Genomic DNA, 13,689 nt, shown 5'->3' with positions numbered 1-13,689 from the left:
GCCCGGCCTTTGCCGTTTTCCCCCGGTGCCAGCGCACAGCCCAGCAGCCGGCGTTTGGGGGGGGGGGGGGGGGGGGCAGAGGAACACCCCCCCGGAGCTGTGCCGGGGCAGCTCGGCGCAGCCCCCCGCTGGGTTACCGGGGAAGGGTCCCCGCTCGGCCCGCCGGCTCCTTCCCTCCCTCCTCAGCCCCCGTCCCCACCGGCAGCGGGGTAACGTCAAGGGCTTCGAGCCCGTTTTCCCGGGCGCGTTTTCCCGAGGCCCCGCGGGATGCTGCCCTGCCAACAAGCGCCGCCGTGATTTGGCAGCCGCTCGAACTCCCGACCTGTCTCTCCTCCCCGCATTGGCTGGATACGGCCGGTGCCGGCCCCGGGCGGTGACACCGGCGTCCCCCCGAGCCGGGCGGCGGCGGGCGATCCCTGCCTTCGCCGTGGGCTGGGGCGGGTGGGATGAAGCTCTCCTGGCTGGGCGTGGATGTGTCCCGGGTGCTGCACTTGGCCGCCGTCTTCTGCCTGACCTGCGTGCTGCTGAAGGCCATCCAGCTCTACCACCGGCGGCGGGAGCTGCTCAGGGCGCTGGCCGACTTCCCCGGCCACCCGACCCACTGGCTCTTCGGCCACGTCCACGAGGTAGGGAGAGAGACGCCCGGGGCGGGGGGGGGGGAGCGCGGGGAGCAGTTTCCCCGCGCGTGTGGGGGGGTGATGCTGGTGGGACTCCTCGCCGTGGTCCGGGAGAATTGCTGCTTCTCCCAGTCCCGGGGGGGGGGGGGTGATGCTGTGAAAGCCAGGGCACGGCCGCTGCAGCGGTCCCCGCCACGCACCCTGCTCCCACCCTGCTCCCACCATCCGGAGGCACCTTCTTTCCCTTTGCCAGCTCGCATCGGCTTCACGGCCAGGCGAGCCAGACAGGGCGCCGATCGTTTCGAGTCACGTTTAAGCCATAAAACGCATCCCAGGTATAGCACCCGGCACAGGGGCCGCAGGTGGTTTTAGGGTTGCGTTAAAGCCGTGGCTAACTAAACCCGCGTACATAACCTGTTCCGTGCACTCGTGGCGTGGATGCTATTCCCCGCGGTACGCGCTTGCCCAAACAGGTCGGCGTGGCTGCCACGGCAAACAGATTTGCACCACTCATTGGCAGCTTCACGAGGAATAACTGAACTGCCTGACGTGAAAAGGCTTTTCCATACATGCTAAAGGCCGCTTCAAATCGCCCTGACCTCTCCTGGGCTCGGCTGATGCCCTGCCCTGGCCAAATCTGTGGCACACGAAATAAGTGGCACCCTGAAAAGTGGCTGGGGAGTCGGGGAGGTTTCTGTTTCTGTGCCGTGCCAGCCCCAGTTTTGCTGCGCTGGACGGGACAGGCTGTCTTTTGGCAACGTAAGCATGAAGATGGACCAGTTCAGGGCTTTGTTGCGCTGCCAGTTAGACTTTAAAACTGCGGTAAAATAAATGTTTGCCTCTGTCCGTTGTGACTCTTTATCCCGGAATGGGATTCAACCATTTGCGCCAATCACTCGCTTCCGTCGTGGCTGGGTTATTCACGGCTAGACTCTTACCTCAGACAGTATTTTTTGAAGAATTCCCGTTTTGCAAATTTAATCATTTGCTGATGAAATGCCGCTGAATTTCACCCCAGAGCCCAACAGTTCATTGAGCCGGGGAGGAAACTGGCACCGCTCTGGGCACATGCTAAATACAAAGTTTACACCCACCTCGGAGGAGGACCTGAGAGCTGTATTCAGGGAGACAGCTGACATTTCCTATTCTGTTGTTTTAAAGGCATTAATCGCCAGTTTTGATTCAGGTCATTTTAGTATCTCAAATAGCTTTGTCATGCTTTGGGTGGGTGGGTCTCCTGGGAATACATCACTTTCTTTCAAAGCATTCTTAGGTATTAGTCTCTGCTTATCCCAATCACTCGGTAGAAATGACATTAAAATATCCAGAGAGGTTGTGTAGAGCTGTTCAGTCTCACTGCAGCAGCACTACTTAGTTAAAACCCAGAGTGCCAGCCCCGAGGTGGCCAAACCGACTTCCGATGGCCACGGTTGGTGGGAAGCGGAGGAGAGCGGGGTCGCTGCCCCGCGGGCGCAGGGGGGCTCTCGGTCCCTCGGCAGCCCTTCGCCCGCATCTGCCCTGTGCGGGTGGCTGGCGGAGGGGAGCCAGCCTGGTTCTGGTGGAGCAAGGCGCAGCTTCGTGCTCAGATTTCAGCTCCTCTATTTTCTGTTTCATTTGCTGTCGGCATGTAGTCATTAGAAGTGCCGTTAAGCGCCTCTTCCCGGATGCTTTTAGCATTGGATCTATTCCAAAACTTGCATTTCCGTGTGAGATCAGGCTATTACCTTTCTTCCTTAGATCCAAGTGGGGGTTATACTTTTCTTTTCAAGCCCCCAAGGGAGGAAGAAGTGGAAGTGATGGTCTTTCATGCAGAGCCTGGTAGCTGGAGCCCTGGTTGAGAAGCAGGAGCTTTCTGTTCCTGTTCCTCTGCAGCCCGCAGGATTTTACACCTTCTGCCCCAGGAGTGCTGGGCACAGCAGGTGGAGGTTACTCACCTTGGAGGTAACCTTTCCTCTCAATTAAACCCATCCCAACCTCTCCAAACGCAGGGATGGTTCTTGATAGCACAAACTGAGGCTGACGCTCCAAAACCAAGGTTGGATGCAAAGGCTTCTAGCGTTAGGACTTGTGCCAGCGAGGCTTGCTCAGCATCTCCCAATTACCTCCATTTATGCTTCCTGTGATTTTGTGATGGGAGGAGGCACAAGCAGACCTATCAAAGGTACTTTCACGTGTTCAAGTGTCACTCAACCAAAGGCGCCTTGCCAAGCCCTGCTTCTGCTGGCATTGCCAAAGGGGTGGGTGCTAGGGAGGGCTGCCTCCTTTTACCCCAAAACTTGATCCCTGCAACCAGAGAAATTGATAGTTCTCTTTAATAAGTCCAAAATCTTGAACTTGAGCAAGAAAAGTTGAACGACAACCTTCTATCATAAATGATAACTGGATGTAGTTCGTCATTCTGCCAAATGCGAGAGACATGGGCGACATGCTGCAGGGACCCCCCCGGCTCACAAGGAAAGGGGCTCAGCCTTGGAGCACGGAGCCTGGACCTGCCCCCACTCAGCCTACGTGGTCCCCTGGCAGACGCCCCGTGGTTCCTGAGCATCCCCTCCGATACAAACCTGACGTGTGTCGTTATTTGAGTAGAAGCCATCTTCCAGGTTGAGAAACACTAGCCAAACTAAAAGCTGAGCTGAGATAACTCAGCACTGAAGCAATTGAGCAAATATTCACTTGACTCGGTCAATGGGGTGACTTTGGGGCTGATTTCTGTGCCAGTATCCAGATGTAATTAAACTTCAAGCTTCAAGTCAAAGCAGCAGCTATGTCAGCCCTAGCTCACCAAAATCCTTCTCCCTGCATATTGTGGCAGAGTAGTTTCTGTTCAAAGAAAAGAGAATTCTTACATGGTTTTGTCTCCATGACCTTTTTTTTCTCTGCTTGTGACTTTGGAACTGTCCACTGATCTTTCCACTTGTTCTTTGGCTATTGCCTGTTTAATATACAACAACACTGGCTGAAAAAGCAATAAAACGGTGATCACTTTTGAAGAGTGAACCTGCCAGTGCTGCCAATACGAATGCTGGTGCTCATGTTACTCCTCAGCGTGCAGCTTCCAAGGACCGGAGATGAATCTTTCTGGGAGCACCAGCTCTTCATCGCCTATTAAATTAAATTCCTGGAAATCAATGAAATCTTAAACTGATGTTATTAACCAGTGTCCCCTCTGCTGTAAACTCCATTGGTGACTGTGGACTCATTCTGTTGAATTTCGCATGGACACTGGCCTTCTCCAGCTAAATGGCTGGAGGAAGCTGTGGCCCAGGTTTCCCGGTCAGGAGGCATCATTGCACTGGGACGGACACAGCAGTGACGCCGTGGACTGCTGTAAAAGTGCTGCTGTATTTTCTCATGACTGCAGGTGCTAATTGCTCAGCCACATGCAAGTGAGGACATATTTGCACATTACAAAATGCAGAGGCTGTCTGGGCAAATCTGTGTCTTCTCTGGAGTGGTCATGGAAAAAGGGCAGAAAACGAATGTGCACTGATAGGCACCACCAGTGTCCCTAAGGATGTTCCCCATGGTTAGGGTCAATTGATAAGGAAGAATTATTTTATATGAGGTTTAAAAGTAACAAGCATCTCTACTTCTGATGCTCTGCAAACCCAGAGGGACAGCAATTTGTTTGCCATTACTTGGTTTTGTGATACAGAAAGACCTTGAGCTTTTTAAGACAGTGGTTTGGGAGATTATTTATTTTTTTCCTCTGAATCTAAGTATTCTTTCTCTTTTTACTTCCCCACAACTACAGTTTCTCAAGGAGGAAGAGGTGCTGGACAAGGTGGAGATCTGGGCACAGAAGTACCTATACGCTCACCCTCTCTGGTTCGGGAGTTTCTCAGCATTCCTTGTTGTGACCGATCCCGACTATGCCAAGGCTCTGTTGGCCAGAGGAGGTGAGAAGATGATGCCTTCAGCTGTGGAGCAACAACCATAGCCTGCAGATTTCCCATGCCAGCCTAAAAATTCATAGCAAGGCAGGATTTCGCAGAGAGGTTGTCTTGCAGAAATCATCTAAAGGCACGGAGAGATATCCCTCCTTCAATGCCATGCCCTTGGTGCTTCAGGCACAGGGCTGTGGAGGTGGCTGGGGCCCCTCCAAATCTGGCAAATCAAACTTCCTCAAGTGCTCCTTGAAAAGTTATCTTCTCAGTGCCTGACCCCAGCAAGGAGAAGAGAGCTGAAAGCTTTTTTCTTGGCTCAGACCCCTGGCTCCTCCTGCGGAGCCGTATCTTTAGTGCATCTGGAGAGAAAGCTATTAAACAGTGCTGTCTGGGAGGGTTAATAATTTATCACACAGCACAGACTTTGGACTACCAGTATTCTTCTTTATTCCAGTATGGGCATCTGCTTTTATACGTGTTTCTTGCAGCTGGGCCAAACAGTATTATTTTGTTGTGAAATACTGATTAATTCTGCAGGGATGCCACCAATTCGGCTTCATAGCCAATCAAGAGTGAGAGCCCAGAGGGAGCTTTCATGTGCAAACCAGTGGGTTGATGCTACTGAAACATTTACCATTTTATTTTCTCTTTCTTGATGATTTTTTTTACAGATCCCAAGGACAACATCAGCTATAAACACCTTGTCCCATGGATCGGTATGTATTCCCAGGTCTTTACCTACCAGGAATGATTCTGAAGTTAGTCAAGAACATGCTATGAATAAACAGCATTGTGCTTGTTCCTTGATGCAGTTATAGCTTAAGGCTTCCTGAAATATTTATGTTTATTGAAAAAGGTGCTAAAATAACGCTATTTTTCGTGATTTGAGGATAGAAGGTTCAGACATATACAAACGAGAACCACTTACGTGTCCGTAGTTAACAAAGGGCGGTGATGGGAGAAGTTCAGATTCAGTGGAGGACTGGTGAAAAATGCATCTGCTGCTCTGAACTTCTCGGCTCCAGCAGCGTTGCTGTTTCTTTTCAGAGGCGGCACTGTGTTGTTTCGGTGAGCAGGGCTCTGCTCAGCCCTGGGAACCCTGGAGCTGACAGCAACATTTGGAAACGCTCTCTCATAGCAGCTCAGCAGATTTAATCATGCTCCTTGTAGGCAGAGCCTGTGTCTGAGGCAGGTGAAAGCAGCCTGCTTGTGCCAAGCAAAACATGCCTTGACTGTGTTTCCCCAGGGAACGGGTTGCTGATCTTACACGGGCCAAAATGGCACCAACACCGAAAACTCCTGACTCCAGGGTTTCATTACGACATCTTGAAACCATACGTGACCCTGATGGCAGAGTCTACTAACGTGATGCTGGTAGGACTCATACCTGATGCTCCTCTCTCTGCCCTGTTTTCTTTTCCCTGATCCTGACTGTTTAGTAGGTAAATGCTGGAGCAGGGTTTCCTTGCAGTGCCCTTATTCACAACCTGGTAATTGTAAGGATAGGCTGTAGCAGTCAAGGTTTTTGAGGCACCACAAATCCCTGCATGGGGTCTGGACGGAACCAGTAGGTTGAGCCTCCCTGCAGGGACTATGTCTCTGGTGCTGCTTTGGGCTCTGTGGCTAAGGTTGGAGAATTAATGCTAGTGCCGTCCCCAAATCTCAATCCCAACTGCAACTTCTTATAAGGTGTTTTCGTAAATGAAGAATTGAAGTAAATAAAGGTCCATAATAAATCCCCAAAATATAAAGGTTGGAGGAGAGCTGTACTGTGACCTAAGGTTAAAAGGTATAATTTGCTATCAACATACCCACGACTGGATTGCAATCCCTGCCTTGCCTAATAGACAGTGAAACTGCACTGTTCTCCCATCCGTCAGTGCCAGGTATGATGGAAACCAGTGTGAATTACAGGTGAGGGGCACCAGGCTTTGTGCACATGGACCAGCAGGAGTGTGGGTGCCAGAAGTATTCCTCCTCCTTTGCCTCCCCTCATGCAATCTCCCCAGCAGGTCCACATGGATCCTGGCTGTCCTCCCTCCCACCGGCCAAGGGAACAGCCAGGAGCCGGGGCCTGAAGAGCCAGGAGAGCTTTTGCAATGCACACTAGCGCCTGGCAGTTTATAATTCCTCGCAGACAATGCAAAGTGCCTATTGTGGGATCCCATGCCACCAGGTGGCAATCGTTGTATGTGCTAAGGACATAAGTCTGTCCATGTAAGCCTGGTTTCATGCTGTGGGAGCTCAGATGTGACTGTGCTCCTCCATCTCCTCCCTTTCTCAGCTTTTGAGTCCACTGGTTCTTTACAGCCATGAAGGGACAGGGGATTCAACATCATTTCATGTCTGCCAGGCAAGAGAGACACTATTTATAGTTTCTCTAGGGATCCCCTATGGGAAGAGTTGAGCAAGAGCTCCTATATTATATGCTGGAAAAACACAGTGGGAGAGAGATCGTGAGATGGAAGCTCGAATCTTAGACACCAAAGGCACCAAAGTCACTTGTGCTTGTGAGAGAGAGATAGAAAAACATAGACTTGGTCATGCCAACACACGCTGCTCTTGTACGGGAAACACACTGCACCCTAAGAAATACTTTGGTAACACACCCCATCACCCAGCAATGCACCTGTCCTGGGGTCCTCCGGAGTGCCTTGGTGCCTTTGCCCCCACGTAGGGTGTACGAGGGCTCACCACTGCCAGGATTCAAGAGTAGCAGCTGCCTGAGGCAAATCTTGTATTAATAATCCCCCTCTTGGCTTCCCTCCTCTGGGATTTTGACGGCAACTAAGAGATCCTCTTCTTTTTTCTATTTCTCTGGGACGTATCCCTAGGTGAGCGCTTGTTAACCAGAAAGTGAATGTAGATTGCGCAGAACTGTCCCTTACGTTCTCATTTCTGTCTGCTTTGTGTCCTAGGATAAATGGGAGCAGCTGATCACAGACGGGAAACCAGTGGAACTCTTTGAGCACGTCAGCTTGATGACTCTCGATAGCATCATGAAATGTGCCTTCAGTTGTCACAGCAACTGCCAGACCAACAGGTCAGTGCTGGCTGCCCCAAACCCTGGCATAAAGTTCACAGCTCCGAAGGGAAGCGGGCAAATTGCTCGTCATGATGCTCCCAAATTTACAAACTTCCACCATTCCCCTTTCCCCAGGAAAAACACCTACATCCAGGCTGTCTATGACCTATGCCTCATGGTGCACCAGCGCCTCCGCATCTTCCCCTACCACAATGACATCATTTACTGGCTCAGCCCCCACGGATATCGGTTCAGGAAGGTCTGCCAGCTCGCTCATGACCACACAGGTATTCCCCGCCTTCGTCTTCTCCCAAAGCCTTTGAGCAGGTTGGGTGCTGGCTGACCAGAGGCAGTCGAGTTACCTCCTTGCCCATGCAAGTGATCCTGCCCAGAGGCTCGGAGCCAGGATCCAAGCAGAGCATCAGCTTGCAGCAGTGGTCCAATCTAGGCATGAAACAAGGGGGTCTCGCAGCTCCTGGATAATTAAACTGGACTAACGGAGGAATTTCCCTCTGGGAACGCTCCTGTTAAATGAGCTGAGACTGGTGAGACAAGGCATGGGTGCTGCAAGCAACACCAATGCAAGGAATGATTTTCCTTTCTGGGCCAGGTGTGATTTTAATGCAGGAGGGGTGGGTAAAATAGGCTGAGGAGCCTGTGGTGGACAAAGAAGTTTGCAGAAAAGGATGGCAATGTGCACGGCATTTGTCGCTGTGCTGCTGAAAAAGCCAAACTGCCTGGGATGCAGAAGCATACGTGGCAAATGCATCATGGACGGAGTGGTGGTCACCCGCTTGGGTAGGCTTTGCATTCACAGGGCGATTTTGCAGCTCAGCATCTCCTGCCCTGCTGAACCTTTAACTCTTTCTTTCCCAGACAAGGTGATCCATGAGCGAAAGGAGTCCCTTAAAGATGAACAGGAATTTGAAAAGATCCAGAAGAAGAGACATTTGGACTTCTTGGACATTCTGCTGTGTGCCAAAGTGAGTGGTGAGGAGTGGGTGTGCGGCGGGGCAGCAGGGTGCAAAAGCCCATCAGTCTTTGCAGGGGTGCCACAAACAACCAGAGACCCTCAGGACTGCACAAGCCATTAAAATAAATTACCCCAGTCCTGCCCAGTTGAGGAGGGGCCAAGGTGGTCCAATTTTCCATCACTGAAATGTTGGTAGCACCTGTTGGGGAATACAACACGCAGAGGGATTTCATAGTCCTGGTGGTTTAATATGGGGGGGATAAAGGGATTTATAAGTGAAGGAAAAGGGCCCCTGAATTCACTCTAAACAGAGATTGATTTTGTTTATACGTATCCCAGGGGCATCACCACCCCCCTTTGCAATAGCTGAAAGAATGTAATGGTCCCTTCTGGGATATTATATTATTTATATATATACATATATAGAGATATATAAAAGGGCCACTAATATATATCTATATATAAAATCTATATTATCTGTATTATCTATATTATCTACCTTACATTTTTTATATATATATATATTATATATTATTTATATATGTATGGGCCACTGAAAGTGTCTCTGGACTGTTAGGATGAGAACGGAGCTGGACTGTCCGATGAGGACCTGCGTGCTGAGGTGGACACGTTCATGTTTGAGGGCCATGATACGACAGCCAGCGGGATCTCCTGGCTCTTGTACTGCCTGGCATCACACCCTGAGCACCAGGCAAGGTGCCGGGAGGAGATCCAGGGGATCTTGGGGCACCGAGAGACACTTCAGTGGTAAGGTTGCACATTTCCTCAGCTGGTAACTTTTCTCCCATCGCTGTCATTTCTAAGCGAGCAAATGTCTTCAGGGCTCGAAGGCTGGGCTGCTAAAGGTTGCTGTGTGCACAGGGACTTCACAGGATGGAGCAGATACTGCATCCTTCAGCTAAATCTGCCTCCCTGCCCTTCTTACCAGGGCAGACACAAAAAAAGGGCCAGACCAGGAGGGACATGCTGGATGCCGTGCCAAGACCTGGGCCACCAACATCGCTCTTTGCTCTCTCCTGTTTTCTCGCCACAGGACGTTGCAGTCGTGGCTTTTCAGCTTTTGCTGTCGCTTTGCACTTGAGCTTGTTCAGAGGTTGTTAAGGTTGTTCAGAGATGTCTTGGGGACCCCAGCCTGCAGCAGCCTGTGGTTGGAGGTTGCGGGTCCCTCCGTACGCCCCATCTGTTGCAAGGGGGTCTGCCCAGGGGGATGGCGGCTGTGGGGCAAGGGGCCTCCTGGCACAGGGCAGCGGGGGGAGCGGGGAGCTCAGCCTGCCTCTGTCCCGGCAGGGAGGACCTGGGCAAGATGACTTACACCACCATGTGCATCAGGGAGAGCCTTCGCCTTTACCCACCGGTGCCCGGTGTGTCCCGGCAGCTCAGCAAACCCATCACCTTCCCCGATGGACGCACCTTGCCAGAAGGTCTGTAAATCCCATTCTTCCTTCACAAAATTGTGCTCTTGGGACATCTCGCCGCCTGCCGCAGAGCTAAAGCGGCAGCCCTGCCTCTGTGACCTGCTCCTTGCTGGCACAGACGTTCAGAGAGGACTGTGTAGATGTCGGCATTCCATTGATAGACCGAGGTCTGGGCTGGGTGGTGGCATCCCAGTGACATCCTTCCTGCCGCCACCACTATAGGGCAGCCGTGCCAGTGCCAAAAGCCCCTTGTCATCCTGGCCAAGCACAAACTCATGGTTCACCCCTTTTGGCAAACTGCAGGCACAGGGGGATGGGGACCGGTCCCATCCTGACTTGCGGCATGGGAATTGTCCTGTGCTCCTCTATTCCTTCTCTGATCTGGCACACAAGCGGGCAGCGTCAGGGTGAGGACGATGTGCCTATGGTGCCGGTGCCTTCCTCATTTCCACCTCTTGCCTGCTTACAACTAAACAAATGGAAAGCATTTAGTTTTCTCTGAAGTCAATGACAAAACCCTCATTGGTTTCCAGTTGACAGGTAAAACTATGATGACTTAGACAGACCTTTGTGTGAGCAGGCTGCACCTTCCCTTTAGTTTCTTTGTCACTGAGCCCTTTTCTCCTCCTCGATTGCTTCACAGGCAGCATTGCCGCGATAAGCATTTATCTCATTCACAGAAACCCTGCAGTATGGAAAGACCCTTTGGTGAGTTTTCTTTTGCCCTTCTAATATTTTTCCCCTTTATGCTGTGCCTCTTCCAATGTCCCCTTCACCTGTTAGCAGGAGAGCAGAGCCCGCACTTGCTCCCAAACATCTTTGCCCATGGGACTCATGCTGAGAAGCAACCACCTTGCGTTAGTCTCAGCCAGCGGTGGCACAGGGCAGTCAGAGAGCAGCGTTAGGGCTGGGTGCTGCCCAAACAGTAAGACAAAGTGCTGCGAAGAGCTTGTATTAACAGGCAAAAAGATGATTTTTTGCTCAGCCTACAGGTGGAGGATTGAAACCTGGCTCCCTGGTTTTTGTCGTACCTATGTCTGGTTTATCTTGGCAACACCGTTGCCAGGCTCGGCGGAAAGCAAGGGAGTTTGGTGTACGAGTCTCAGTCCATCTCAGAATGAATTCTCACTCCAATGGGGTTGTTCAGAAATTATGGGGTGTCACGTTTCTAAAGATACTGGTCAGTACTGTGCTCCTTGACTAATTGCTTTTTCTTGCTGCATATTCTTCATTTCCAGGTGTTTGACCCTTTGCGGTTTTCCCCAGAGAACATCTCTGGCAGACACTCTCACGCCTTTCTGCCTTTTTCTGCTGGAATGAGGTAAAGTGTATTGAATGCTGAAGGAGTAGTGTGGAGAGAAAACATGCATCCCTGGAAACTGCTCAGCCCTAGAAATGTGTGCTGTTGTTATAATTGCTATCAGGGAAGCACTCACAGAGTGCTTTCAGAGACCGCTGCCTGAAGTCCTGGTCCTGCAGCGTTAAACGGTTCAGGAGCATATAACGAGCATTTGTGCTGCAGAGGGATTCTGATACCAGCAGGCAAGATGGGAAGGAAACATCTCCAGGCCACTCCTGGGGACCAGGAACCGGGTCCCAAAGCTGTGGAGAATCCTGCTGGCATCATGTGGGGAGCCTGCAGCATCCTGGGCTTACCTGCTCTCCTCCTCTCCTCGGTGCAGAGACCCCATCTCACCCCCCCTTTCATTCCCCCTTCTCCCCTGCTCCCAGTCCTTCCCTTCGCCCCGTGCTCACCCCGCCAAGGCAAACACATTGCAGACCCTCCTGCCTGGAGACCCACCGCCTCGGCTCTGCTGGCCTCTCCTTTGGCTTCCCCACCTCCCCTCCCTCTCCGTGCTCACTGAACACACATCCAGGGGCTCCCGATGCTCCCCGAGATTCCCTCTGCTCGGCCCGTGTCCCTGCTTTTGCCACCCAAAATACTGCCTGGGGCCTCCAGAGCTGCAGAGGGGAAGGGTTGCGTGCTGGTTTGAGAGGGCTGGGATCCAGCCGTGCGGGTTTATCGGTGCCCAGCACTGAGGTGGAGTGGCTGAGCTGCTCTGTTTTACCCCAGGAACTGCATCGGGCAGCAGTTTGCCATGAACGAGATGAAGGTGGCGCTGGCTTTGACCCTGCTCCGCTTCGAGCTCTCACCCGACCCCACCAAGCCTCCCTGCAAAATACCTCACATCATCCTTCGCTCCAAGAATGGGATTCACCTGTATCTAAAGAAAATCCACTGATGCTGGAAAACGTCCTGCCTTTGCTGTAGGGATGGACCAAGCAGATGACGGGACAATGTTTCTCTGAGGCAAAAGGTGCACAGCAGGATTTGGGGATGAGGATACCTGATTTCTGTGCTTCTTCCACCAGCTGAACGCCCTTTTTGGCCTGGGCCCAGGTAGCCTGGATGGCATTGCACAGACCCATTGCCATCTGCTCCACGAGCGCCAGTGTCGCAGCGGCCGGGCATGGCCATGCCTCTTTGCTGGCTGTCCCCTTGCCCTGCCGTAAGGGCTGGGAACATCTGCAGGTCCCACCAGCTTCCTCCTTACCAAATCCTGCCTTCGCACTCATGTCCTGGCCAAATTCGCGTCCGTTCCCAGCCCTGTTCCGTCATCAGCGCCTTCCTCGGTGCCTAGAGGTCAGCCCTCCCCTCCTGCCGCAGGGACAGCCTGTGGCAGACCTCTGTCTCTCTTCTCGCACTCAATGGTCTCTGTTTTGTTGAAAACACTGATTCCAGTCTGGGCTCTGAAATTCTGCCTAAACTGCAGAAAAAACTTCAGTAATTTTTGTGTTAATAAACCAATAATTAGTCCTGTAATAGCAGCTGTGTCAGTTTTTGTTGCTGAATCTTGCCCACTTTGTCACAAATACGGTGTAGAATCCCTTTAGAAATGGGAAGTGGAAAGGAAACCCATGAGCAGCAAGAGACAGCCCTGGGGGTGTCTGGCCGGGCCCCTGCCCGCGTGTCTCCAGCCATAGCCAGGCAGCATCTTCCAAGGGCAATCCCTTAACAGGGGTCCAATGTGCAATCTTCATTTAAAACTGCAAGGGAGGAGTTCTGATAATTAGAAAGGGGGGTCGTCGTCCCCCCCCCCCCCTCTCTTTTTTAAATTTTCCTAAGCTGATAAAGTTAGGAGAGTTGTATGTTTGAGGTACACTGGAGGACGCTAGTGAGCTGCCCTCTGCCTCTGCAGGAATCATTATTGGGGTAGGAAGTGTCAAATTGGGAAAACCCAAATGTTGCTGTTGCAATTAGCATTGCGGTGACATCAAGAGCGGTTCCAGCATCACGAGCAGGCTGCTGTGCAGCAAGACAGCGGCTGACTTCATACAGCTTTCATCTGCAGAGATAAGGCAGATGGAATGCGGCTGGGGAAACAGGAGGACCTTTTTGTGAGATACACTGTGCTACACTGTCAGTACCGCAAGCTCAGTCACTGTTGAGCCCCATTAAAGGAAGGTTATATCAAAAATAAGGTTTTGTCCAATTTTAATTATAAGTGCACAAAGGGTGCCTGTATTAAATGAGATAATACAAATAACTGGTGTCATCTCTCACTCTGACCATATTACCAACCCACTGCAAATGTCACACCAAAGGTGTCCTCAGAACAGTTGTAATTGAGAAGCTGCAAAAACCAGGCCGGTTTATTGTGCAAATAGGGTTGCCCATGCACCTCCTCTGCTGTATCCACAGCTACCGCCAAGCCCCCCCAAACCCCTCCTGTGTCCTCTCCGCTTACCT

The 13,689-nt window shown here is 51.7% G+C and overlaps 1 protein-coding gene across 1 annotated transcript; it reads left to right on the top strand.

Annotated features, from left to right (window-relative positions):
- The first annotated feature begins 349 nt into the window (after positions 1-349).
- On the top strand, positions 350-12,762 carry LOC126041665 (cytochrome P450 4B1-like). The gene is made up of 12 exons (XM_049807663.1): positions 350-626; positions 4,372-4,516; positions 5,176-5,220; positions 5,751-5,878; positions 7,423-7,547; positions 7,665-7,816; positions 8,406-8,512; positions 9,080-9,270; positions 9,811-9,944; positions 10,582-10,646; positions 11,177-11,259; positions 12,013-12,762. Exons 1-12 carry the CDS (start codon positions 447-449, stop codon positions 12,179-12,181), a joined length of 1,524 nt encoding a protein of 507 aa, XP_049663620.1. The 5' UTR covers positions 350-446; the 3' UTR covers positions 12,182-12,762.
- The last annotated feature ends 927 nt before the right edge of the window (positions 12,763-13,689 follow it).

Source organism: Accipiter gentilis, chromosome 8, assembly GCF_929443795.1.
Source record: "Accipiter gentilis chromosome 8, bAccGen1.1, whole genome shotgun sequence".
NCBI classification, from domain to species: Eukaryota; Metazoa; Chordata; class Aves; order Accipitriformes; family Accipitridae; genus Astur; species Astur gentilis.
This window is presented reverse-complemented; position numbering and strand designations above follow the sequence as displayed.

Excerpts from the sequence above, each read along its gene's own strand:
- LOC126041665 (XM_049807663.1), top strand. The coding sequence starts at position 447 with ATGAAGCTCTCCTGGCTGGGCGTGGATGTGTCCCGGGTGCTGCACTTG. Across the intron at positions 7,548-7,664 it reads AGCAACTGCCAGACCAACAG|GAAAAACACCTACATCCAGG; the intron begins GTCAGTGCTGGC and ends CCCTTTCCCCAG. Across the intron at positions 9,271-9,810 it reads CACCGAGAGACACTTCAGTG|GGAGGACCTGGGCAAGATGA; the intron begins GTAAGGTTGCAC and ends CTGTCCCGGCAG.